The sequence below is a fragment of the Tamandua tetradactyla genome, chromosome 15 (assembly GCF_023851605.1).
Source record: "Tamandua tetradactyla isolate mTamTet1 chromosome 15, mTamTet1.pri, whole genome shotgun sequence".
NCBI lineage: Eukaryota > Metazoa > Chordata > Mammalia > Pilosa > Myrmecophagidae > Tamandua > Tamandua tetradactyla.
In genome coordinates this window covers 39,883,708-39,910,987 of record NC_135341.1, presented here as the reverse complement: position 1 = coordinate 39,910,987, position 27,280 = coordinate 39,883,708, and the positions used below count along the sequence as shown (strand labels likewise).

At 59.0% G+C, this 27,280-nt stretch overlaps 1 protein-coding gene across 1 annotated transcript; it reads right to left on the bottom strand.

Moving 5' to 3' along the window:
• Positions 1–4,858: 4,858 nt before the first annotated feature.
• On the bottom strand, positions 4,859–10,221 carry MYL3 (myosin light chain 3). Its single transcript, XM_077129521.1, has 7 exons — positions 10,028–10,221; positions 7,814–7,841; positions 7,528–7,677; positions 6,533–6,706; positions 5,451–5,528; positions 5,297–5,339; positions 4,859–5,104 (listed from the first exon to the last, which is right to left on the bottom strand). The coding sequence occupies exons 1-6, from the start codon at positions 10,163–10,165 to the stop codon at positions 5,311–5,313; spliced, it is 597 nt and encodes a 198-aa protein (XP_076985636.1). The 5' UTR covers positions 10,166–10,221; the 3' UTR covers positions 4,859–5,104; positions 5,297–5,310.
• Between the last annotated feature and the right edge of the window lie 17,059 nt (positions 10,222–27,280).

Below are 27,280 nucleotides of genomic sequence, written 5' to 3'. Positions count from 1 at the left end.
GAAGGGAGCGGAGATTAGAGGACAGGGGTGGAAACTCCAGCGTCCTCAGTGGGGCTGGGGAGGAGGTGGAGGCAGCCACCCTTTCCAGTCCTGACCTTCCAGGCCCTTCTCTTGTCTAAGGGCCCTGGGTCCCGGCCGTTGGGATCTGGGGGAAACCCAGGCACATACAACTTATACACACTCCACATTCCATTTGTGCTCTGTCAGCGTTTAGGCAAACCAAGACTGTGTGGCTTTGGGAAAGGAGGGGAACAAATAACCCCCGAACTTGGGCGAATTATCGGGGAGGGGGGCACTGAAGCTGGTTGGAAGGGACTTGGGAGTTACCCCAGGGAGCCAGTTGTGTGCCCGGTCACCGGGTTCAGGGTGTGGGATTTTCCTGCTGTTCTCTGAGGTGACTGGTCAGCACTCCCTGGGGTGGGGCCTGTCTGTCCCCACTCTGTAGAAGCCAAGAGTTGAAAGCAAGACCTACAGAATTTGTTGCAAGCTGCTGGCCTCGGGATGGCAGCGGTAAACTGTGGCGATTGTTATGTAGAGCAGTCTGGGAGGAAGAGAAGGTTTACCCCAAACAGTTATGTTAAGTATGAAGAAGAACACTGTGAGATAAGAATCTTGCTCCCTCAGGAAATGCCTGCATATCTATTGACATCCTGTGGTATATAATAAGGATCTGGTTGAGAATAAAGTTGTCTGAAGTCTGTCTGAAGTAAACTCAAGCTTCAGACCCCCTGAGCCCGTCTGTGTCTTTCTTTCTTTCTTTCTTCCTTTCTTTTCTTTCTCATCATTCCTTAATATCCTTCGAGCTCCGTTTCTACTGGAAGCAACACCACTCCCCACCCCCTGCAAGCCCCCTGCCCAGCACCCAAGGCCTCAGGACTAACAGCAAAGGACTCCAGTCTGCTGCCCCAAAATACCCCTTGTGCCGCTGCCCAATTTCTTTTGCCCCTATCCCTAGACCCTAAAGCTTGGACCCTTGTACTCCACCTCCTGATTTCTCTTAAGGCCCTCACCGGTTTCCTGTCCGCCCTTCTGCTGCTCTGAGTGCTTTGAGCTGAAGTCCAATTTCTTACACCTGCGATCTGATTTCTTTGTTTCTTGTGGCCTGGGAATATTTTCCTCCAACACCTGATTTCTTCAAGGTGCACCTCCTCCGACTTCATTCTACCTCGGCCTGAAATTCTGGCTTTTCTGGCCCCTGCTCACACCCACACCATCTGATCCCCATGCCGATGGTGGCCCCAGGAGCCCTGGAGACCGTGTCTGGGAGGGAGCACACAGAGTGCGGCAGGCTGTCAAGCCACAGGCGGCCGCGCAGGGACATCCAAGCAGAGGAAGGGCGTTTTGTTCTGGACCCATCACAGGCCCAGTGCCCATAATTCTCTGCCCCGTGGGCTCAAGTTCCAGATCTCAAACCTCTGCCCTAAAATGAGTTCTGGATTCCTGGTGTCCGCAGAAATAGCTTTACCCCATGAAGCCACCAGACCTTCCAAGCTGGGTTCTGTGGTTTCAGGGTGCCCAGCCCACGCAGGCACCGCTGATCCCTACCTGGGGTCCTGAGGCTGAATCTGTCCCTGGGCCTCCAAAACCCCTGTCCCCACAGATCATCTGGTTCAGCCTGGGCCAGGACTGGAGAGGCAGATCTTCCTGCCACCTTAAAGACCAGATGGGGAAAGGGAGGCACAAAGAGGGCCCAGGTCAGACCCCAGCTTTACAGGCACATGACCTGGTACTTGAGGCGTGGTGGGGACCAGGCTGCAGGGTGGGCAAACCCCTTGCCCCTTCCCATCCATTTCCACCAGCCACAGGGCCACGGGCTGGACCACCTTACTTGAGGGGGAAGCTTGGAACAGGGTCTGTGCAGCCGTGGGGAGGACACAGCCCGGCTGGCAGTGCTGCCTACCCAGCACCAGCACCGACTCAGCAGAGCCCCCCACCCCACCCCCAGCATGCACACACTCAGACTGCACACGGACATGGACACACGTGCTCATGCACACACACACAGGTAAGCACACGGACAGATGCAGAGACAAACTGTACATGCAGACGCAGGTATGCACACACGGGCACGAGGGTACACAAAACTCACACCCCAAGCACAAACAATATATACTACACACATACAAGCACAAGGCACACACTCCCAGACACACACCCATAGGCACACAGGCATGCTTGTGCACATGTGCACACATGAAACACAGGAACTCACAGAAATACACACGCATTACATCCAGCCAGGGCAGGTGGAAGGAGGCTAAGTAAGGAGAACCCTCACCCTGCCTTCCACCCCATCCGTTCTGATGCTTGGTCCCATAGCCAGTGACCCGAGCCCATGAGCGGTAGGCCACACATGGTCACTACAGCCACGTATGACAGGTTAAGTAACCCTAGATTGACAAGGTGGCCATGGCTGGGACAGAGACACATTCTAAAGGTTGCTGAGTCCCAACAGGTGGGGCTAAACCACTCTGGTCTCGCCAGACACAGCAGCCCTGGCCCTGCCCCCTATCGGTGTCGCCTCCCAGTCCACACGAGAAGACTGGTGGGATGGGGGTGGGGCCACAAAGTGTCATGGGTGCAGCCTGGTCCTTTCCACCACCAAGCCAAGTCGGGAGCCAGCTCCGTGGAACTAGAGGAGCGCACAAGGAGAGTCGGTTTGGGGTTATGTAGGGGTCCTGCAGGCTGCCCTGGAAGCTGGCGGAAGCAGGAATTCTTGGGAGAGGGGGACACATACACCCCGGGGTCTGGGACACAGGGCCACTTCTCACCTGGAGATACTGAGGGCAGGTGTGCTCCTTGCCTGGGACTCCAACCCAGGCCAGGTGTTCCCAGAAAGAAAGGGCCAGGACCCCCCAGTCACCCCCAGAGACTTCTGAAGGGCAGCTCAGCCGTTCCTGGGCTTGGAGTCGGGGGTGTGGATTTGCCAGCCATCCAGACGTGGACCATTGCCCACCACCTCCACTGCCAGCACCTGGGTCCCGCGTGCATCTATCTGCTTCTCTCTCCTGGGCCCTCACAGAAGCCTCCTGGGTTCCCCGCTTCTGCTCGTGCCCCCTACAGTCCGTGCAGCTGCAGCCCTCGTGAGGCTACTGCATCTCCCCAGCGTGCAAGCCCAAGCCCTCCCCGTGGCCCCCAGGGCTGTCTGTCACCTCCCATCGCACCACCTGCCCCGTCTAGGGCGTCCTCCCTCAGATGTGCTCGTGGCTCCCTGCAGCAGACGCTGAGTGCCCCACAGGGAGGGTCCAGCCTGCTACGGGCCCTGCACCCGCCAGGAGCGGGGGCGGTGGGGGCACGGATAAGCACCTCAGGCCCCTCACCTGCTCCCTGGGGCGGCCCCCATGGGTCCTTCCCTGCCCTACCTCCCTCCCCCGCTCAGCCCCGGGGCCTTCTCCCAGGCATGCTTCTGCAGCAGCCAAGTCTGACACCCTGTTTCTCCCTCCTTTAAGTCCTTTGCCCAGCTTTATCAGCTGTCGCGCACCAATTCACACACACTCTCTCACCCACACACTCATACTCACACACACTCCCTAGCCCCTCCCCTGTTAAGCGCCTCTCAGCCTTTATCACTATTTGATACACTATTTGATACACTTTAAAGTTTGGTGGCTTATGGGGTTTGTTGTCTGCACGTTCCTCCAGTGAGGAATTCCCAGCACCTAGAACAGAGCCTGACACGTGGAAGGCGTTCAATAAATGTTGGGGGAGAAAAGGAAGAAGTGACAGACTCTCATACAGACACGCACACACCCTTTCACACACGCGCGACACACTCCACACCCTGACACACTCACATACACACACTTTACACACACACACCCCAACACCCGCAGGGCAGGATGAGCCATACAGACCTTTAGATTCACCCTTGCATGCTGACACACCCACCTTACAGACAGACACACTTGCACCCTCCCGAGGTCATGGACATGGCCCTGGTGGACTGCCCTGGCCTCCCCGTCCTCCTGGCCGGCGGGCTATTTCCCACCCTGTGTGACCCACACCCCGTTCTGAACCCTAGATTTCCCCCGCACCCCTGATCTCTAGGGACCTCTCTGCAGGGCATTGCTCTTCCTCCTCAACACACCTGTGCGGGTCACCTCCTCCAGGAAGCCTCCCTAACTGCTCCCCTTGGGCTCCAAAGCCCAGGCAAATGGGGAACGGAGCAGAAGTTTGCAGGCGGTGTGTGCCTCTTCCTGTCACTGCGGGCACTGCACACTCGTCTGCTGCTGAGAAGTCCAGGACTGAGGAAGCCATCGGTAGATCCCAGATGCCACCTTGGCAAAGCTTCAACCTCGCATCTAGACCTACACTGCATGCAGACGTGCCTCATTTTCTCTATCCGAATCAGGGCAGGCATCTAAGGCCCCTTCAGCTCTGACAGCCTGGGGACAGGATTAGCTCCTGCCCCACCACCCACTCCTAATGTGACTCAGGTGAGGCCATTCTCTGCTCTGGGTCTCAGTTTCCTCACCCCTGACATGGGCGACCTGGACCAATGGCCCATCCAGGCTGCTGCAAATGGAGTGAGACAGCTCAGACAGTGCTCTCAGGCTCCCAGTGGCTACAGCACAGCTGCCATCTCCAAAAGGGGAGGGGGACGGGGAGAGTGAGAGAGGGGGACGCCGGGCCTGCTCCAGCTCAGCCCCCATTCATATCCCAGTGTCCTGGTGGGCAGGCTCAGAGGATTTGGACAGTTTTGATGGGGTGAACAAGGAGGCAGGACTTCAAAGGGACTCCCTCTGTTTTGTCTAGGGCTCACTGTGTGTGGCATATAGACTTTACAGAAATCAACCAAAGGGCCACAGAGAAGGAAGGAGGGAGGACAAAGGAAGGAAGGAAGGAATCAAGGAAGGAAGAAAGGAAAGAAGGAGAGAAGCCATTTATTCATGAGGCCTGTGGGATGGGGACAGAGACCCAGTCACAGGCAAGTGCAGCCCACTAGGGCCAAAGGTGACAGCTGTGCAGAGAGGTCTTAGGTGTATGCAGAGGGGGCTTTTGCAGAGTCTCCAAGCCCTCTCCTCCTTCCCACAACTTCAGGCCACTGGTACTGATGTCATGAATGGGAGATGAGTTGTCCCCAGCATGGCCTCCCCTGCGGTCCCTGAGGACAAAGGCAGCCACGGGTTACAGAGGATGGGGTCAATGGAAGCTGCAGGATGTCAACTGAGAATCACAACAGATGGAGATGGGGGAGGTGGCCACAAGGGATGTGGACCCTAGAGGACAGCGGGGCTGGGATTCCAGAGACGGCGAAGGTGGCAGCAGAGGGCTTGGTTGCCAGTAGGACTCTCACCTGGGCTGAGAGGCTCAGCTGGACATGATGTGCTTCACAAAGGCTGAAAAGAAGGGAGAGTGAGCGGCAGGGGTTCAGCAGCAGGTGGCCAAGGGAGGGGACTTGAGCCAGTGCTCTCCATCCCTGGAAGACCCCCTATCCGAGCTGGGCTCACCTTCGTAGTTGATGCAGCCATTGGAGTCCTCTTGCCCGGCCATCAGCTTCTCCACCTCATCTTCTGTCAGCCTCTCACCTGGAGGGCGTGGGAGCTGTCAGCACCGTGGGGGGCGCGACGGGGCAGGGGGTCCCACTGCAGCCCTCCGGATGGCGGTGGCCTCCACGCCTCTCCAGTATCCCCACACCTCCATCCGCACAGCTGTCATTGCTCACACAATGACAAATCAAAAAGGGTGGGACCCGGGTGCTGCCAGGGGCTCCTCCGAGCCTGAGCTCCGTCCATGGCAGCACCACCATGCCACTCGAGTTGCCATGCCTGCCATCCTCTGCCCAAGCTAGGCGGGTGGGGGCTCCCTCCAGTAGGAGTCCCACCTCCCCGGAAGCAGGGTTTTGGGGTGGCCCTTTGAGGCCAGAGGAAGGACCCATGCACAGGAGCTGGGGGTCTTGGAGGATGGCTGTGGAGGGGCCCGAGAGACAGCAGGCCCGGCTCCCCAGAGCAGTCAGCGCTTCGCTGCCTGCGGGCTTTTGTGTGTGCTGGGCTGTGCTGCTCCCCCAGCAGAACGTCTCTTCCCTCCCCTGCCACCTCCAGCCAGCCGCACCCACACAAACACCACCCAGACCCCAGACGGGAGCTCAGGGCCCCACGTGCAGCGGTCGCTCTATAAACATTCGCTGCAGGAAAAAGCCGCTTTGAGGAAGGAGGCGCCCTTGCCGGCCAGGCATCTGTCCCCAGAGGTGGGGGATGGGAGGAGGCCCCGCCCCGCCCACCTAAGAGGTCGCATGTGACCTCACTTGGCCACTTAGATGCTGCGGCCCTGCAATCTGACCCTTGGGGCAACCAACACCGGGAATGAATTCGTCCTGTACCTCCTCCTGCACCCACCATCCCCAGAGCTGATCCCGACCCCCTGATGTTCTGTGACCCCCCCATCTAAGTGACGCAATCAAAGAGCCTTGACTGTGCCACCGTTTCCATTTCACAGATGAGACACGGGCCCCACGGGCGACACAGTCATTTCTCCCAGGATCCCGGCCACCCTCGGGGAGGAGGAGTCGGTGGGAGACAGAGGCTGCCCTCACCCAGCGTGGCCAACACGTGGCGGAGCTCGGCACCCATGACAGTGCCGTTGCCTTCTTTGTCAAAGACCCGCAGCCCCTCCACGAAGTCCTCATAGGTGCCAGTGTCCTTGTTCTTGGAAATGTGCTGCAGCATGGGCAGGAACGTGTCAAAGTCCATCATTTTGTGGTTGAGATCTGCAGAGAGGTGGCCTGAGTCTCAGGTTCCCAGGCACACCCCGCCCCGCGCCTTACAGTGAAGAACCATCACCCATCAGGCAGTCCCAAAAGCAGTCTAAACCTGATGTGCCATTCACACAGCACTCCACAGTCACAATGTACTTTACAGTCTACCAAGGAATGCCTTGCTATATAATAGAGTGCTCTGCCGTTCACAAGGAGAGCTGGCTGCAGGTGCACCACCGTGGGGTCTGTCCAGCACCCCTTTTTTTATTTTTGAGAAATGGTCCTTCTCAAATGGCATCTTCTTGTGGACCCCACCCACCTGCCATCTAAGGTCAGGAGGAACCGGGCCAATCCCTGCCCTGGGGCTTGTGAACCATTTGAGGAGGGCTTGGGTCTCAGTCCCTCTGGTGGCAAAGCCAGGCAACCACCTGTGGCTTAGGTGGTGAGGGAAGCGGGAGTGGGAGAATGGTGCTGACTCAGAGAGAGGTGCAGACGAAGCGGAGAGGGGCCGGGAGAGCTCTGGAGCGGGAGTCCCGGCTGTCATCTGCCCTCTTCTCGCACAAGCTGTTTGGGGGTCGTTTCCCTGTGACAATACAGCCAGACGGGACAGTGGCCCACAGTACAGCCAGATGGGACCGTGGACCATTGCTGCTGGTCACCTGGTCAGCCTCTCCCTGAGCCCAGCCTCAGTGTCCTCATCTGGACAACTGGAGGAAGCCAAGAAAGGCCGCGGCAGGGAAGACCTCGTGTTGTTCCCCCACAGACGTCAGCCTACCCTGGCATCATCCCGCAGGACAGGGACTAATGCGGGGACCCCAGGCAGGAGCACCAACCTTCCTGCTTCGGTCTCCCCAAGACGCGCAGCACCTCAGCCTGCGTGGGGTTCTGGCCCAGCGCCCGCAGGACGTCCCCACACTGCCCGTACGTGATCTTCATCTCACACTTGGGCGTGCGGTCAAACAGCATGAAGGCTTCCTTGAACTCTGCCAGGAGAGGGCAGTGACCTGCGGACGCTCCCAGGGCAAGCCCAGCCCCACCTGCCCCACACCTGGCAGGACCCTCAGCCTGGGGACCCCTGGCCCACCTGCTGCAGTCCCTCAGCTCGAGACCACGGCTCACCTTCAATCTGCTCTGGTGTGAACTCGATCTGAAAGGAGACCCCAAAGGTCGTGAGCTCAGAGGACAGGGCCGGGACTCTTCCTCATCACTCTGTGGCCAGCCCAGGCCCCGGCCTCTCAGCTGCCATGGCCTGCCCCATTCTAGCACCCCAGCCCTCCCCACCCAGGGCCTCCTGCTGTCCACTCTGACACCCTCCTGCCTTTCCGCCACTTGTCTGGCCTAATTTAGGGCCTTGGGTCTGGTGTGCACAGGCCCTGATACCTTGTGGCCACATGTCCTGGTGAGGAGGGAGGCCTGACACCCAAGCACCCAGCCCAGGGTGAGTCTTACCTGATGCCCCTGGTCCTGGACGGATGTGTCTGAAGCCACAAGACCAGGGCCCAGGTGGGCTTTACCACCCCCACCAGGTCTGGGGCATTGCATGAGTTGGAGGTTTGCGGGGAGACAGGAGGAGAAAGGGTGAGGGTGCAGGCCAGAGGGCTCTGTCAGCATGGGGGCATGCCCGCAGGAGGCTGTGCCTGTCTGGGCACCTGGGTGTGTGTGTGTGTGTGTGTGTGTGTGTACGCATGCCACGTATCTGTGAGTGTTTACGTGTGTCTGTGCCTCACAAAGCTCTTAGGCTTCTCCAGGCTGGACGGTGTCACTCGTGTGGCCCTGGCTAGACCTGAGTCTCACCGTTCCCACTGCCCAGACCCTGGCGCCCAGGTTTTCCCCCCAGAACAGCGGTGTCACTAGGTGTATGCTGAGGTCCCATCAGGACCACCCTGAGGTCAGGAGGCCTCCTGGGAACCAGTGTCCCCTTCCTCACCCGATACCAGGTCTATTTTTATCACTGCAGCCACTCGCCCCAAGGTCAAGGTCAGACGAGGCAAAGGAGCTGGGGGGAGGGGGGCATGACTGGTGCCTGTTCCACCAGGAGTGCCACCAGCCCCCATGGTACTCACCAAAGCAGAGAGACCCTGTCCCCGCCACCCTGCCATGGTTGTCCCTCCTGGCTCAACTCAGCGTTGGGAAGAACAAGCTGTCATTCTCACCCCTTGAGGCCCCTCTCCATCAGGAAGGCTGCTGAGATTAGGTTCTCCAGCCTCCTAGCAAAGCCTCCCTGTCCCTTCCCCTACTAGCCTGTGGGGGTTGGAGGGTGGGAGCACATGTGGGGTGAGACTGGACAATGCCACCATGGGCTTCTGGGAGAGCCAGACCCTCGCCAGGGGCCTGCGACAAGATACAAGCCTGGGAATTGTGAGGGGACAGGAAGCCCAACTTCGGAGCTGAAGCAGCCTGCTTTTCATCCGACTTCACAGCTGAGGCAACCAAGACTTGGAGCGGCAAAGGGCTGGGCAAATAAAGTTAGAGCAGATAAGGGGTTTGAACCCATGCCTCTAGGGATGCAGATGTCTTGGAGACGAGTTCACAAACAGGAGGGGGATATGAGCAGATGGGATACAGGCCTTGCTGGGCATGCAGAGGCGGGGTCTCTCAGGAGACCAGAGCAGGAGCAGCTGGTGGCCAGCCAAGAACAAGGAGCAGGCAGGACACAGGCTGCGTGACGCTATGCAGATGCCACAGGTAGGAGTCATGGCTCAGCCTCCAAGTTTAGACTCTGGGAAAGACTTCCCAGCCAGGGGAGGGCCCCAGGGGCCACTGACCATAACTCTGAGAACTTCGTACGTCCCTCCACAGCCTGTGCCTCAATTTCCCCACCGGAAAGCCGATACCCAGGAGGGCTCTGCCAGTTCTGAGGCTCAGTGACCTGGGCTGGAATAAGTGTGACCCAGCCCTGGCAGGGGTCCTTCTTCCCTTTTCACCCCACCCTGTCCACCCTGAAGGATTTAGCATGGACTTGGGACCCCACGTCCAGACATGGAAGATCCCTGCTTGGTTGTGACAGTGGGAGGGATGGGCAGCTCCAGTATTCCCCAGGGAAGTGAGAGATTTGGGGTGAAGGACCAGGGTGTCAGTTTCAAAAAAAACCCAGAAGAAATTCCTTTCAACCCCCAGCCCATACTCCACCCCTGGAATGCACCCCCATCCAACTGCCTGGTCCCCCGCTGCAACCTTCCCTACGCCTGAAGCCCTCAGAGCTCGTCCCACCTCTGCACGCAAGCTTCCAGCCTCAGCACAGTGTTCTCTTTCTGCGTCTGGCTCTGGGTAGGTCCACTTTGGGATCTGGTCCCCTGCCCTGCCCTTCCTGCACGAACTGCTTCCCACACCCACCTTGATCTTGGAGGCATCAAACTCCACCTCCTTGGGGGGCTCGGGCACAGGCGCAGGGGCAGGCGCTGGGGCCGGGGCTGGGGCCGCCTTCGTGCCTTTGGCGTCGTCCTTCTTGGGCTCTGGCTTTTTGGGGGCCATGGGGGCTGTAGGCACAGAGGCGGATGTGAGCAGAAGGATGCAGCGAGAAGGTACGCGAGCCTCCTGCACCAGGCCTTTATCGGGTCTGGACGTCTCATGACCCCACCCCACCCTGCTGTGCACAATAGGGACAGGGCCATAAAAGGCCACGGGCCAGGCTCAGGGGCTATTTTGGGGCATTGTTCAGGCTCAGGAATGGGGTGGGGAGGGGGAGGGCTCGCCATTCCTCCCAATCACCTGTTGGGGGAGGGCGGGGCAGGGGAGGACAGAGGCTGCTGCTGAACACACACACCCGCTCACACTCACAAGCACAGGGGCACACAGACAAATGCCCACAGGGGCCCTGGTGCCCCTCAGCAGGTTGGGCAGGTGGCGAAGGTTGGCCCAAGTGCGTGCTGTGCATTGTGTTGGATGCAAAAGGCCCGGGATCACCTGAGGACACCCCTAGAGTTAAACTTCCCACCTATACATCGCATCCCTGTGTCTGTGTGTCCGTGCTATGTGTTTCTATGCATGTGTGGCTCTATGTCTGTGTGTCTATGCACAGGGAGCAGCTGTGTGTATCTGGTGGTTTTTCCAGTGCGTGTCCAGGTCTCTGTGTGCTGTCTGTCTGCGACTGGGTGCTTTTGTGTGTGTGCGGGTCTGTGTGTGCCGTGTCTCTGTGCCTGCGTGGAGGGTGGTCCGTGTGTGTGTGTGTGTGTGTGTGTGTCATCTCTGTGCGTCTGTGTCTGGATATATATGTGTGCCTGAGTCTGTTTGTGTATGTCTATGTGAGTCTGTGGGTGGCATCTCTACGTGTTTGTGTCTGCATGTTTTTCAGGATCTGTGTGAGTGTCTGTCTCGCAGGCAGCTGTAGCCAGAGCCATGCGTCTAAGGGGTGGTCCCAGGTGGGAGCAGAGTGGGTGCTCCTCCTCCAGGCAGTCACCCAGCCCTGCCTGCCGCCTGGCCCAGTGGCTGGTTTCTCAGGTCTCACCCCTGGCTTCCCTACTGCCCCTCTTCCTCAGCCCCCAGTGACCCTTTTCCCTACCCGGCCCAGGACCTGGCTCAGTGCCAGTCCTCTGCCTGGGGTGCCCCCCCCCCCCCCGGCTTGACACTTTCAAGGCTTGGCCACACGCACAGCCCCCTCTTCCAGGGCGCTCTCCCTGACGCTGTTCCCGCCACCACATCATACCGTCTGCAGAGCCTTTTAGCAGAGACCCGGAGAGGCTCTGAGTCGGTGGGTTTCCCATCCCTGCGCCCCCGGCCCCCGCAGGGAGAGTGGCAGGGTGCAGCCTGCCGGGCCCTGCTGGGGGAGGAGGGGGGAGGTGGGAAAGCCGCGGTGGTGTGAGGTCCTCCCAAGCCCAGAGTGCCCAGCCAGCAGGGACATCTTGCAAACACATTGGGCTGCATTCCCTGCCCGGCCTCTCTGCCTGAGGGGTGGGAAGGAGGTGTTTCTGGTTATTTTTAAGTGCCTGGAGCCTTTGATAGAAACTTCAGAGACAGTGCCCCGCCTCACCCCACTAACCCCGGGGGATTTCCCGGGTGCGGACAGGGGCTACTCAGGATTCGCTGGGGTCTGTGCCCCCACCTGCCTTCCTGCTGGACCCTGGAGCCCTCCCATCCTGTCACTCAGCCTCGTGGCGAGGGTGACAGCGGTCCAGGGGTGCGGCCAAGACCCCTCCCGGCTGGAACATGGGACATTCCTCCCTCATCTGGAGGGCAGAGCTCCACATCTGGAAATCTGACAACATCCGGGGCTGGGGAGAGAGAGGCAGGCAAGTTTTTCACTTTTCTTCCAGATGTTTGGCAACAGAATTGAGAAAGAAAGGGGGGTGGGGGCTCCACAGAGTCCAACCAGAGATGCTGCAAGAGAAGGAGACGACCGGGGGGGCACACAGGAAGCGGCCCCCAACGGCCCAGACCCGTGACTCTCAGGACACCTAACGCTGGACATTCTGCAGGGGACCCAACCAGCCGCAGGAACAGCAGAGAAGACACTACCCAGTCCACTTCCACGCATCACTGGGGAACCTGAAGCCCGGGGCAGAGGACATACTCAGGGTCACCCAGACTCCCTGTCCCATTTCTTTCATCCACGCATAACTGCTGTGCTTTGGAAACCACCCAACATCCGGTTGTACCGGGGTGGGCAAGTGACGTGGGCCTCCCAGGCCTCAGTTTACATGTCTGTGAGACAGGACGCACAAGCGCATACAGCCAACCAGAGCCGCAGCAGGGTCACCTCTCTCTGCCAGTTGGGGGGTGGGGGGTGGGAGCGCCTTCTTGGTCCCTTTCCCTCGGTACACAGAGCGGCTGTGGTCCCACAGTGGGGACAGGGTGCACAGAGCCATCCACACCCCCTCCAATGGGGGCTGGGGACCAGATGTTGACACCCTGAGATCTAACTCTGACCGTGCCCCCGCCGGATCAGCAGCGGCAGTGCAGTGCCGTAGAGCTCACCCCACACCCTGAAACCCATAACTAATGCCCAGCCCACAACAGGGACTCTGCGGGGAGAGGACTGCAGCTGGCATGTCGCCTCCCCCCTCATCCCCAACAAGCCATGCCTGCCTTCTGCAGGGTCAGTCCCCTCGACTCCCAGCAGGATTAGCTGTGCAAGGCAAGGATCCGGGCCTGAGCGAGCTGGGGGCAGGGGCCAGCAAGACCAGGCCACACCAAGGATTGACACTCGCTTCTCCCTTCCAGGTCCAGCCTGAGCTCTGCGCTCCTCAAAAGCAATGGCCAAGAAGGCAAGATTCTGGTCGGGCCTGAGGGGGCGGGGCCTGGGACCTCGGGGGGCGGGGCCTGGGACCTCGGGGGCGGGGCCTGGGACCTGAAGGGGCGGGGCCTGGGAGCAACCCTCTTCTCTCCCCCAACCCCAGGGCCGGTGTCCTGGCCGGGTCTGATGTGCACTCACACACGCACCATGCCCCAGAGCCCTCTTTGAGGACAGCCGCCTTGCCTCTCCCCTCTACCCCGCTCCCACGCCCCCACCCAAAGGAATGCTGGAGAAAACACAGGCCCTGACTTCTGAGGGGTCCATGGATGGAGGCAGGTCCCTGCCCACTCTGGCCTCCTTCCAGATTCTCAGACACACCGGGCTCTTCCCAGCCTCGCACCCCACCCCAGGCCCTGCACGGGCTCTTTCCTCCCTCAAGTCTTGGGACCCGCGCTCCTTGTCATTCCGTCTCAGTGAGAGGTCACTCCCTTGAGAACACACCTCAGACGACCCCAGAGCCGCTAGCGCTGCCCAGTCCCCCACCCTGCCTCCCCATCCCTGCAGACCCTAAAGTGACCTTGTTTGTCCGTTACCTTGTTCTTTGTTCGTGAGTACCCCTCCTCCCCTCCCCTAGGAGAGTCAGCTGTGAGGGGAGAAATTTCTGTTCTTCCTCCACTGTCGCAGGGCCTAGAACAGAGCCTGGTACACAATAGGCGCTCAATAAATGTTGGATGTCCCAGGCGCCTCTGCTTACCCACCTCTCACAGGGGAACTGGAGTCCTTTCCCAAGTCCCGTCTCTGGAGTGGGGTGAGGGGGCCTGGAGCATGGACTGACCAACAGGAGCGCTGGTGACTGCACGGGGCTCTGCAGGTCAGCCACGCAGCCAGCGGCTGCCCCCAGCCCCCTTGCTGCCCCTCCCCGTGGCCACCTGAACTCAGGCCTGCTCTTCCTGCCGCTTCTCAGTCCGTCCTCTGAGAACCCTCGCCGGGCTGAAGAAGCAGAGGTGACCCGGAGGCACAGGCTGACGTCACTCCCGTGAGCGGCCAGCAGGGGGCGCAGAAGGGATGAGAACCAGGCGTTTGGACTCTGAACCCAGATCCCAGATTCCAGAACCCCAACCCGGGTCCAAGACTCAGAACCTGGAACCCCAAATTCAGACCACCGGTCCAGGTCCTAGTACTCAAACCCCAGCCCCAGGGCCTGAAGCCCAGAACCTCACACCCAGAGTCTAGACTCCAGACTGGGGTCTCAGAATCTGAAACCCAAACCCAGGACCTGAAATCCAGAAGCTAGGACCAGGAACAGACCCCAGACTGGGGGCCCAGACCTAGGGTCCGGCATACAAACCCTGAATGCAGGCCCCAAAGCCCAGGACCACAGACCCAGACCCAGAATCCAGGATTCAGGATTCTAAACCCAGACTCCAAGACTACAAACCCAAACCTACACCCCAGACCTAGGACCCAAGGCAGGGAATTGCAGGTCCCCACTGCCGTGTGTGGATGAGGGCAGCCTGGGGAGACGGACGGACCCAAGGCAGACAGCGGCGGTGGGTGCTCGGCAGCCTCCCTGGTAGTGTTCAGAGAGGCTTAAGGAATCTCCGTCATCTCAGTCAAGTCAATTGGGGAAACTCAGTGTGGCAGCCACATGGGGAGGAGTGGCAGGATCAGAGCTAGACCTGGCTTCCCCTTGGGCCCAGGAGCCAGAGGCAGGCAGGAAGGCGGGGGACAGCTCCCCACGTGCCCTTGTCCCCCTGGCCACAGGCTCCGCTGGCCGCCCAGGCCCGCCCCTCCTGGCCCCTGGCCTCTGGGCTGGGATACGGGCCCACACTTCCCGGAGGAGTCAAGAACGCGGCCTGGGCCAGACCCAGAGGCTCAGAAGTAGGTCAAACGTTGCTGGGTGGCAGGTTCTGGAGACCCTGACCAGGTGCAGACGGGCCCAGGGTTGCCGCTCAACCCCCAGGGCGCATGCGTGTGCACACACGGCCGGGACCCCGCCAGCACGGCCCTCAGCCTGGGAACACTAACCACGCAGGGCCCCAGATCCCTGCCTGGCCGCTCATACGAGGAGACCAAGGCCCCAAGGAGGGCAGAGGCTACCAGGCAACTCTGGCTAGAGGTGGCACAAGGCAGGCATGAGGACAAGGAGATGGATTTCTGCACCATCCTTTCCCTCTGGAACCTTGGGCGCAAGTCAGACTCCAAAGAGGACTTTCCAGCAGAGCTTCTTTGCCACCAACAGGATGTGGCCAGCTTCCCGGAGGCGCAGCCCCAGGCCTTGGAAGGTGGGAAGGAGTGCCCAAGGGTAGGCAAGAAACTCCCTATGCTGGGAAGCTGATTCCCGTTGCTTTCGGCCTTAGTTTCCCCTTCTGCGCCTTGGCCACAGGTGAAACAATGCGACGCTGGGTCTGGAGGACCGTGGCTGCCTCCTGAGTCCCAGCTCATCCTTGCTACCCCCACACCACACACAGACAACTCTGTCTTCCGGCAGGCCAAACACAGCCCTCAGGCCCCTCCCTCTGCCCACTGTGCTGACGGGGACCAGATGCTCCAACCTTGTGGTTCTGGGGGTGGGGGTGGCATAGCCCAGCGGGCTGGCAGGCGAGCCCTGGGTTTGGCCCAGGGACCTATAATCAGCTCCTGCCCCTCTGATGCCGGCCCAGGACTGACGCTTGGGACTGTGGTGTCCTGGCCGGCTGTGGCCACGGCCGCTATATTTGGGAGCCCAATTCAGCATGAAGGAGGGGTGGACAGGCAGGAGCCTCCAGGGTCCAGGGCCTCGTAGGGGGCTGAGTGGGGGGCACTGTTGACCAGGCGTGGTCCGCTATGGAAGAAGGGCTTTGCCCTGACTCCAAGGACCCAGTCTGAGGGACACTGCCTGGTGTCCGGGGCTGGCCTAAGAAGGAAGATAGAAAAGGCATCTCATTTAGTCCAAAGAGTCAGACTGCAAGCTGGGACCACATGACCTGAGTGCATGAGAAAGGGTGGCTGGGGGTGGGGGACTGACAAGGATGAATGGGGCATGAAGTTTGGGTAGAAGGGTCTGGGATGGGAAGAAGAGGATGTCAACACGTTGGTCAGAGAAGCTGAGAAAGCAAAGGCCTAGGGCGGGGTTCAAAGGGAAGGACGTAGGGTGCAGCGCTGAGCCCCAGCTCCCCAGCTCTGCTTTCTGTCCCAGCTTCCAGACCAGGGCCCAGCCCCTCCCCCCGTGTGGCCTGAGGCCTCCCTGAACTGCCCTGGACATTCCCCAGCGCTGGGCCAAACCCTGTACTCTCCCACCAGCAGTTTCCCAAAGAGCAAATATTTATTGTCCTTGGAAGAAAAAAAAAGAAGAGTCCCCTTTTAGGATCGGGGTCTGGGAGCTGCTATGGAGGCTTGCAGGGGCTCAGCGGCGGCCCAAGATGACCAGAGCCCATGGAGGGTGGAGGAAGGAGGGTATGACATGAGCTGGCCTCGGAGGAGAGGGGCTGAGGCCGCACCGGGCTGCCCAGTGGGGCCTCTGCCCAGCTCTGGTCCCTGGGCCACGCTTTTCCTTCCCAGACCTCTGTTTCCCCACAATGGGGTTGAGGGTGTACAGACACTGCTGTAGCATGTTGGGGCGTGAGGTGTGAGTGTAGGTGTGACTGTGTCGTGTGCAGTCTGCGCTCACACGTGTCACCGTGGGCACAAGGGTGTGATCAGGCATGTGTACAGGACATGGGCGCACGGCCACCTGTGGGCCTGTGCATCTGTTGGCATGAGGCGGGGTGGGGGCGTGTGGATACAACCTCTGTTGAATGGCCAATTCAGTCAAAAATGCAAGTAAATTTAGCAAGGGGAAAAAAAACCCATCAGTCAGACGAGAAGTCTGAATTGAGTGGTTGTTTGGTCGGATGGACCGACTGTCTCGGGCAAACAGTTCACGCTGGCTGGGAGAAGGAAGCAGCTCCCCTGGGTCATCACGGAGAAACTGGGGATGGGGACCCGGACTGACCGTGTGTGTGACAGAGAGACGGAGAGACCAAGAGGGAATGGCGGGAGATAAATTCAGAAACAGGGGAGAGAGAGAGTTGCTGAGTGGGGGTCAGGGACAAAGGGGGTCCCCGGGGCAGGCTACAGCTTCCCACAGCCCTCTCACCCCTAACCTCACTTCTGCACCAAGTATAAGCAGAGTCATTCTCACCTCTCACTCGGTCCCAGAAGCTCGAGGTGGACAAGGAGTGGGCACCAGACCAGGGTGCAGGAAAGCAGGGTAGGCGTGGGGAGTGGCAACAGAGGTGACAGTGACGGGAAGGACAACGCCCAGGGGACAGGGATGGCCGTGTTGGAGGTGAAGCCTAGGGGGTGGCGGTGGTGACGACACCCATGGCTGGGAGAGCCTGTCTGTCCCTCTGGAACCCCACCTACCTGTGGTGACCCCACCAGACCCGGGACTGTCCCCATCCTGCTCCACCCAGCGCCAGCTGCACCCTGGCCTCCAGTGGCCACACAAAAACCCTCTGTGGCCCTGCGTTAAAAATGGCCTGAGTCCCCAGCCAGAAATAGTTAGGGTCGGATTCCGGTACCTGCCCGTGTGAGTATTTATATATCCACCCACTGCCTACCCAGGGTGGTTACTTCCAAGACATACACGCACATGCACGTGCACAGGCTCTGCAGGCAAGCCAGCCTGCCCCTGCTGGGGGTTTGTCTGGCCCCCAGGTGCTCCAGCCCTGCCTTTACCCACCGTGCCCAGCCCCTTTCCCCTGGCACTAGGGCCAACAGAAATCCTGCTGAGGTCTGAGTGTGCACACACACACACTCACACTCACACAGGAACCCCCACCCACAGCATGGGCATGCCTCTACACACCCCTGGGCACACACATCTACATGCAGGCAAGCATTTTGCACATACTTAGATGCACACGCCTTTGCCTATTTGTACACACACTCGTCCCCATGCTCCCCCCACACACCCGTAAGGCACCACAACTTCAAAAAGTGCAGAGCTACAGAAAGAGCTCTGCGTGTGAGTTAGGAACAATGAGAAGGGGGAGAGAGGGTGAAAGGAACCCAAAACAGGGACCCACACACCAGGCCTGCCTGGCTTGGTCTGCGGGACTGTGTGAGCATGTGTGTGTGTGTGTGTGTGTGTGTGTGTGTGTGTGTGTGTGTGTGTGTGTGTGTGGACGTGTGCATCCAGGTGTTTGGGGTCTTTCCACTGCCCCCTCCTCCACTCCACTGGAGGGTCATCCCTCCCCCGTTCTGTTCACAGAGTGGGAAACAGAGGCCAGAGCAGGGCAGCTGGGCTGGGGGAGGTCGGCGCCCCTGGGTTTGGGGTCTTGAGCCTCAGCATCTGTGTTGTTTTTGGCACATTCAGGCCAGATAAGGACTGGGTCAGAGCTCGGCTCTCGTGGGAAAGGACTCTCTGGAAGGCTCCCGACCCATTCCTTTCCCTGATCTTGGGCCCCGGAGCAGGCAGAGGGAGGGTGAAAGGAAAGAGAGACCATCAGGGGTAAGGCAAGTCCCCATCAGGCAGGTCTCAGGGCCTGGGGCCTACTGCAGGCTGGGGGCAGACCCCAGCGGGGCAGAGACTCACAGGTGCCCAGGAACGTGGGGCGACCACTGCCCACAAGCCAGGTGTGCCCGGGTCATCACCGGGGCTGACCTTCCTCCACTGGAAGGTGAGAAGCCTAGTTGGATCCGTGAGGGCTGCCTGTGAGTCGCCCCCTCAGCCCAGTCCCGAGATCTCTGAGTATGGGGCCTGGAGCAAATGGGGAGCAGTGACCCCAGCATGCAGCTCTGTAGAGGCTGGCCTGGAGGCCCTGCGAGGTCCGGGAGCCGGAGCTCATGGTCAGGGGTTCTATGTCTGAGAGGTCTGCAGTAGGTCTGGATGGAGAGGATGGTTTGAGGGGAAGGCCGGACTGTTAGGGGGTGCCAGAGCAGCAGACCCCAGACCCAACACAGATTGCCTGGTCCTGGGACTAGTCACGGCCAGTTTGGGGCAGAGAACCCAGCTCTGGCCATGGCCCCATTACTGACTCCTGGAAGCCTCTTCCCCTTTGGAAACCTCAGGGTTCACACCTGGATATCGGGGTGGGGGCTTGGGCTGGCTCATCAGGTGCACAGTCCCCACAGCAGGGTCACTTTGGGGCATTCTTGGTCCTGAGTCTCTTACTCTGCTTACACCAACTTTTTTTTTTAATTTTTCTATTAATCTTTAAATTTTATAAAAAAATGACAAGAAACACAAACATTCTTTACATATGATCATTCCGTTCTACATATATAATCAGTAATTCACAATATCATCACATAGTTGCATATTCATCATCATGATCATTTCTTAGAACATTTGCATCAATTCAGAAAAAGAAATAAAAAGACAACAGAAGAAGAAATAAAACGAAAAGAGAAAAAAAAATTAAACATACCATACCCCTTACTCCTCCCTCTCATTGATCACTAGCATTTCAAACTAAATTTATTTTAACATTTATTCTGTCTATTATTTATTTTTATTCCGTATGTTCTACTCATCTGTTGATGAGGTAGATAAAAGGAGCATCAGACACAGGGTTTTCACAATCACACAGTCACATTGTGAAAGCTGTATCATTATCCAATCATCCTCAAGAAACATGGCTACTGGAACACAGCTCCACATTTTCAGGCAGTTCCCTCCAGCCTCTCCATTACATCTTGAATAACAAGGTGATATCTACTTAATGTGTAAGAATAACCTCCAGGATAACCTGTCAACTGTTTGGAATCTCTCAGCCATTGACACTTTGTCTCATTTCACGCTTCCCCCTTTTGGTTGAGAAGGATTTCTCAATCCCTTGGTGCTGAGTCTCAGCTCATGGTAGGATTTCTGTCCCACGCTGCCAGGAAGGTCCACACCCCTGGGAGTCATGTCCCACATAGACAGGGGCAGGGCGGTACTTACACCAGCTTTTGCATGCTTCCTAGATTTCAGTGCAGGGTGGAGAGGCCGGAGCGTAGATGGAGTCAACAGGGGTGCTGTTGGGATTCTACCTAAACAGAGGGCTGGATCCAAGCCAGAAGACAATTGGAGGTGGGCGATCCCTGAGCCCCCTGCCTGACAGCGAGCGCCACCTCCTGCAAGGGGACCTTGCCTTCAGGAGCGAGGTCTGTGGTGAGGAGCAGGGGAACTCCTCTGGTTGGGGGCCGCAGGGGACGCTTTGGCCCCCAAGACCGCTCCCCCACCCACTCTCTCCCCGTGTATCCAGCCCCTGCGCGCACCTTTAACTGCATGGATGCAGCTCAGTATCAAACCACAAAGAGGAGCTGTCATCGACTGAGGCTGCCAGGAGCCGCCACCATCTCCGGCCCCCCGCTTTCCCTCACCTTGGGGTTCAGAAAGAGGACATGCAGTCCCCCCACCCCATCGTTCCACTGAAGCCAGAGGCGCTCTGAGTTTTTGAGAACTTGCTGGAGGAGAACTAGCTAACAATATAACGATAGGGGCTTGTCCAAAACCTGAAGATCCTTCTGAAACCCTACGATCTGTTCTCTCTTAATGGGGAAAGTGAGGCCCAGAAGAAGAGGGTCCTGCCCACAGCCACTGAGAGAGGAGGTAGCCAGAAGTGGGCAGGGTTTTTGATGTCCAAGCCTCCAGCCACTAACTGTCCCCTCCCCGCAGAGATGCAGAGCAAGGTGGTATTTTTTCCTATCATTGAGGACCCTCACCGGGCCCACAGGGAGAGCCAGGCCCTGCCCACAGGGACTCACGGTCTCTCAGGCCAGGGGTTCCAGGGCAGTGGGACTGGCCACCCAAAAGCGTGGGCCATACCTATTACATGCCCGAGTCTCCAGGCCTCCAAGCCCGGCCCAGCCAGGAGTGAATGTTCACGTGTTTAGGAATGCGTGACCACAGGGGACTACAGGAGCCACGGAAGGCATCGGAGCAAGAGTGGCCCAGTCAGGGCTGAGGGCTCTAAAATGACTTCCCTTTCTCTCCACTTCCTCTCCTCTCTCTGCCAGCTCATCACTTCCTTGCCCCTGTCTGCCCCCAAGGAGCCCTCTGTGGTTAGGCTTCAGCTGGAAATTTGATGTGGAGTCACTACGGAGTTGGAAGGACGCAGGGGGCTACCCTCCCAGGTTGGACCCAGCTCTGCTCGGTGGGCCTGGAATGGCTTCTGGAACCTGCTGCGGGGAGGAGGGTGGGGTGGACAATGGGGTTTCTGGTGGGGACAGGAAGTGCCGATGGCCTGGAGGTCAGGGCTCCGTTCTCTGCCTCTGTGGGCCCCACACCCGTTCAGGCTGGCAGAGAAGGAAGGGGTCTGACCAGCATGGGGGATGCCTAGGTTGGCACCTGCCCACAGAGTGTGCAATTGAGTCCAGAACCCTTAGTACCTCCTCTTTCCACCTGGGAGGTGAGGCTTTCCACGCACTGCTAAGGAGACAGAAGGGACCCGAGGATGAGGACAGAGCCATGGCCTGAGGCAGGCAGGAGCCGGGTGTGAGACTTGGGGCGGCCTCCTGCCCCGCCTGGGCCTGGCCGGCCAGCAGCGGCTCCCCACCCTCCTGCTAACCCGGACCCTCCTCCATGGCAGCTGACCTACTTGTCCCCAGCCTGGGCCATTCAGCCTCTTTCCCCAGCCAATGTGAGGCTCGGAGGGCCCTGGCATTCAGAAGGCCTGGGTACTTGGTCTGGACAAGCTGGGTGACCCCTGGCACGCTGCTGCCCCTCTCTGGACATTGCTTTCCCACACGCAGTTTTACAAACTTCCCCAAAGTGCTTCCCCTTTCTGGCCAGTTCAGCCAACGTCCACAGTGTCTCTGCGCCAGGCTCTGTGCCGGGAGCTGGACAGTCGAGCCGACACAGCCCTGGTCCCAGTTGCAGGGACATCCCAGGTGTCTGCCAACATGGCTTCACCCCAGCCAATGTTCCCTGAGGCATTCAGGATTAGAGGAAACTGAGGCCCAGAGAGATTGTCCAGCTGCCTTCCAATGGCTCCGCATGCCCAAGGACCACCCATGTGGAGGGTCCCTCAAAGCCAAACAGCACCAGAGTGTAAAGATCTAGGGGTCCTTCATCCAAGAGCTCCCTGTCACAGCCCCCAGCCAAGACCCAGAATCTAAGCTAACCCCCACCCCACCCACCTCCTCCTTCCTGGCCCCCTCCTCCCTTCAAACCGCAGGGCCCAGCAGCCTCTGGAACGCATGCCCAGGACCTCGGTGATATTTTGAGTTTAAGAAAACTTTGCAGTCGGCAGGAGCTCTTAAAGGTTATAAATAGCAGCAGCGGGAGCCCATGCCGGAAGAGGCGGAAACACGTGTCAATGCATGCCTGGGGCACTGGGGGGGGGATTCTGAAGCCTAGACCCCCCCCCCTCCACTAGGGACTCACCAGGCGTCTGGGGATTTTACAACTGCTGCGGGAAGTCACACTCCACCGGGAAGGCGTCTGGGAAATATGACCCCCCTTTCACACACCCCCACCAGGGTCTCCAGCAACTGGCCAGGTTGCCCGGGATGTGAGGGCAATGCTGAAAGGGGATCTGAGATGGGTATTCTTCCTCAAAGCCGCCCGGCATCGGGTCTTCAGGGTGAGAGGGGTTTTGGAAAGTGTCCATTCTAACCCCACCAGTGGCTGGAGGAACTGAAGCCCAGGACAGAACAAGGTCACACACAAATTGGGCAGGGCTCAGACCCCCAGGCAGCGGTGTTTCTTCCCACCAAAAACTGCTGCCACCTCCCTTCCATGTCTCAGGACCAGTGAATGATGCCTTAACCCAATAAAGCTCTGAGCAGGACTGCGGAGCGTGGGAAGGCGGCTCTGACATGAGCCACCCCCGTGGCAGCCCCAGGTATGCGCAGATCCTCAGGCCTCATCCCTCGATGATCCCTCCAATCCTGATGTCCCAGCTCCTGCCGAATATCCCACGTTGGACTTTGAGGAAGAGAGGGTGAGGCCTCCCCTCCTGCCCCATGGGATTTGCACCCATGCCCAACCCTACTGGCAGGGTGTGGACTGCGGACAATCCAAGGCCCGGGTGGGGTCTCAACAAGGGAGCCAGCTCTGGTTTTAGACACTGCGGTCTCCAGATGGCCTTGAAGGCCATGCAATTTGAGGACATGCCCTGACACAGCCCTGTCTTCAGGGGCCTGGCCTAAGAGAAAGCAGCCAGGATGAGCCCCTGGCCTTCCCAGGAGCGCGTCAACTTCCATCGCCTCCCTCGACTTTCCCGACAGCTCCACTGTGTGCACGGAGCAGGAACAGCTACCCCAGAGCACAGGTCAGGAAACTGAGGCACGGGTGAGGCTCCCACCCGCCATCTGCAGTCCCTATTCATTCATGCCGCAGCCGGATCTGGGGACAGAAGCCAGGTCTGGCGTCCAGGCACTCTGAAGCTCAGGGAGCCCCGAAAGGTTTATGGGGCTCCCAATGAATGGGCCTGTTGAGTTCGGAGGGGGCCGGGCCCGAGTAAACATGACTGCATCTGAGCTACCATTCTCCCCCTTCCTCCTTTCTCAGGACCCAAGACCAAACTACGACTTCCTGTCCCCGGAGCTGAAGGCCAGCCTCACCCCTCAGAGCACTGGGCTGGGGCCCACTGGAAGAGCACAGCCCAGCAGCTCAGGCAGCCCCGAGGCTCCAGGGGAGAGAGGCCCTCAGGCTATCAGATGCACAAGTCTGCATCGAAGTCCCTAGGGCTTGAGCACCTCGAATCTTGAGCTGCTCATCTGTAAACGACAAATCAGGAAACTGAGGCAATGAGCAACAAAGGTTCCACTCAGAGCCCCACAGGTCAGAGCAGGCCTCCCGCTTCCCCGGCCAGTGGGGGCGGGAACAGTGGAAAGAGCAGGAGAATGTATATGGAGGCTCCAAGGATGGCAGGGGAGCCTTTCCCGCTTTGGGCCACAGCTGTACAGTGCCCTGGAGAACTGAAATCTGGCCTACTCTGTGCCCCAGGATACTCCTTGGAGCTGTAACTTCAGAGCAGCCAGCGCCAAGGACAGGAGCCCCATGAGGGCAACTTGTAGACTTGCTGTCGGCCCTCTGGAGCCTGGTTTCCCCGCCTTGTCGACAAGCCCCCTGTCTCCCTTTCCACCTTGTGAACTAGAAAGCATTTTGGAAACTAAAAAGTATGACGCACCCCCTAGGAACCGGGAGGTGGCCCCTGGGGATGGGGTGGCCCCTGGGGATGGGGGTCCTAGGAATGTGCCTCAGCTCCCGGCCCCAGCCACTATGGGGTAGCTTGGGGCCAATGGCCTCACGTGCCAGGCACTGGGGTCATGGCTGGAATGTGCTGAGCGGCGGCTGCCACGTGAATCATTCACCTCCTCGGGTACAGCCTGGGACTTCCAGACACAAACCAGCTCAGGCTGGGCTCAGAGTCGCTGGGCCTCAGGGTGAAGTGTCCAAGCTGTGCATCGTCTCTTCCCCCCGGGGTGTCCCCATCTTCACCGAGGGTGTCCAGCGCTGCCTCTGCCACGGCTCATTCCACAGACCCAAGAGAGAGGCATCCTGTCCCCACCCCCCGCCTCAGTGACCTGTAAATTGTACAAGCAAGCCCTGAGCCCAGCCAGAGAGGGGACAGCCAGAGAGGGCGACCTGGCTGCCTTCAGCCCGGGAACCCACATTTCAGTGGACAAGGAGTCAGACATGGCTGGAGGGTCATAAGGGCACAGGCCAGGGGCTGGGGTAGAAGCTTTCCTGGCATCTCTCCCAGTAGAGAACCACCTGGGATCCAGTGCTGGGAGGCCAGACCTTCTCAGGTCTCAATTTTCCTCCCTGTGACATGGGTATGACCCACTCCCAGCCCTTGCCTGATCTGAATAAGTCTTGAATAAATTCACTGGGAGGGGCTGTATTCACACCTCGTGCCAGCCTATCATTCCTGAGCTGTGGAAAGAGAAGGAAGGTAGACAGGGATACAAGGACAGACAGAAGGGGAGTTAGTCAGGGAGAGGGCTCAGCAGAGCAGGGAGAGGACCCCTGAGGCACACACCACCACCACCCCCGCGGGGCTGGCTGGCTGGCCCAGGGTTCCTGAACACCGGCCCACCTGGACCTGCCTCTGCTCCCCTGCCAGGGGTCTAGGACAAAGTCCCGAGACAGTACGGGGCTTGGTAAAAAATAATTAATTTTTTTCTTCAAGTGAAAGTTCTGACTCAGGCTTTCTCTCCCTGAGAGAAAGCAACAGCAGCATCTTTGCCCAGCCTAGATCCACAGGAGCTGCTCAGTGGCCATCCATGGCCTCCCGGTGGCCGACCTGATTCTGCCCTCTGGCTCCAGACCCCGCTCTGGAAGGCCTTGCGGGGTCCAGGTGAGTGGGGTCTCGGGGAGCCCTGGGACCTGAGTGCAGCCGGGATGGGCAAGGCTGTGAGCCCCCCAACCTGGGGTTTGTGCACCTCTGCTGTGCCGCGGGGCAGACCTGGCAGCAAGGCACCTGTGACCACGTGATCCTGGGGACAAGAAGCCCACAGCCCTGGACAGAGTCTCCTGGCCCCCTGAGCCTCCATTTCCCCCCTCCCTTGGCCTTCCTTAGAGGTGAGAAAGCGGGGCTTCCTGCTGCAAGGGGAAGGGGCTGCCTGCCGGGCCCACGGCTGGGGAAGCCTACAGTGACTCAGCCAGATGGGGGGTGTTTATGAGCAGCCGAAATGGCCGTAAAAGTGGCACCTTCCTTCCCTTCTGGCCCGGCCGTTCCCTCCCCTACCTGCCCCTTGCCTTACAAATCTTCCAGAGAAGACCCAGAACCTGAGAGGAGTCTGGGACTGAGGCCTGGGTAGAGAAGTCTGAGGTCAGAGTTCAGCCAAGGGTCAGAAGTCACACTGGAATCAGCCTGGGGTCAGGGTCCATCGTCGGGGTAGGGCTCAGTCTGGGACCAGGGTTGAGCCCAGGATTCAGGCTGAATTTGGAGGTAGGGTTGGAACAAAGTATTGGGGAATGCGACAACACAGAAGGACAGGCAGACTGTTTGTCCCAGAGAAGCCCCAGCCTGGGGCGAGGGGTTTTCTGAGGGAGCCGGGCCAGCTTGCAGAGCTCAGAGAGCTGAGCCTCCGTCTTTCCTGTTTGCATCTGGTGCCCACCCTGGCCCCAGGGCCTGTGTACCTTGGCTGTGCCCTCCTCACAGTGGCGGTGGCAGCAGAGGCCCGTTGGCTGAGGTGCCGCACCAGCAGGGAGGGAACCAGGGCCAGCCCCCGCTCCAGCCTTGAGCCCAGTGGCCGCCTCCACTCCTCCCCCCAGCCTCCAGCCCAAGAATCAGGGAGGGGAGACCCCACAGGGACTCACCCTTGTCCCAACCCCCAGCCAGTTCTTTCCAAATGTCATTGAAACTGACCTAAAACTCACCCTGAAGCCCTGGGGCCTGCCTGTCAAAAAGGCTGGCTTTGCCAGGCACTGGGGTACTAACTGGTTAGTGTGTGACACCCATTCCCCATGGTGGCATTTTAACCAGAGGCCCCCGGGGCGGGTTGGGGAGGGTCAGGGGCCCCCACAGCAGTGGAATGTCCAGCAGGGGATTCTCAGGTGGAGCACATGCATAACAGCTAGGGAAATGGCCTTAGGGCATGACGAAGCCCTCCAGACCCGTTGTCTGCTGCCCTGTCCACAGCCCACCCTGATCCTCCCGAGGACAAATATTGTTTGTGTCCAAATCTCAAGCTTTCTGGTGTCATATCTGAGAGAGTCCCCCCCACTCAGTCCCTGGTTTTACCTCCAAGTCTCCCCAATCCCTCCATGAATGTTCTTTCCCCATCACCACGGGGACAGGGAGAGTGGTCATCGAACCATAAAACTTAAAACAGAATCATTAGAAACAGATTTAAAACTGAGACTTTCAAAATATAACACCAAAGAGCCATGAAGATCACTGACAAACCATGTTATTTGGGTGCCCACTCTAGATACCTGGGCCTCTGTCCCTGTTCCCACAGGAGCCCTCACATGCTAGTGGGCAGCCCCGAAACCACCAGTAACAGAGGAGGTGGTGACCCGAGGAGGGAGTCCCTTAGATCAGGTAGAGGAGAGCAATCCTGGTGGACTCGTCCCTAGCAAGGGCAAAGGTATGTAGTGAACACTGGGGGCACAACCAGGGGGCTGGTGGACAATACCTCTTGGGGAGAATCGTCTTTGGAGAAAGCATGGCCTCCAACAGTATAGTTTTTGAACGCCGGGACAGAAAACTTGCAAGTAATGGACAGCAAGGAGGGGTGAGGCCAGAGAAGTGTGTGGGAAAGATATGTGTGGGTCCAGTGTGGGAGGTGGGTGAACTTGACCCTGGAGAGGGGTGAGCTGCCAGGAAGTTTGCACGGCTGGATTCCAACAGTCTTAGCACTTGGGCCTGGGGACCCATTCACATTGAGGGGAAGTGCCACCCCTGAGCTGGGGTTCAGTTTGGAGGCTCAGAGGAGCTTGATTTCCACAGGCTGAGTCTAACCGCACGATCTGAACATCCACCCTCAGAGGCAGTAAACAGTAAAGG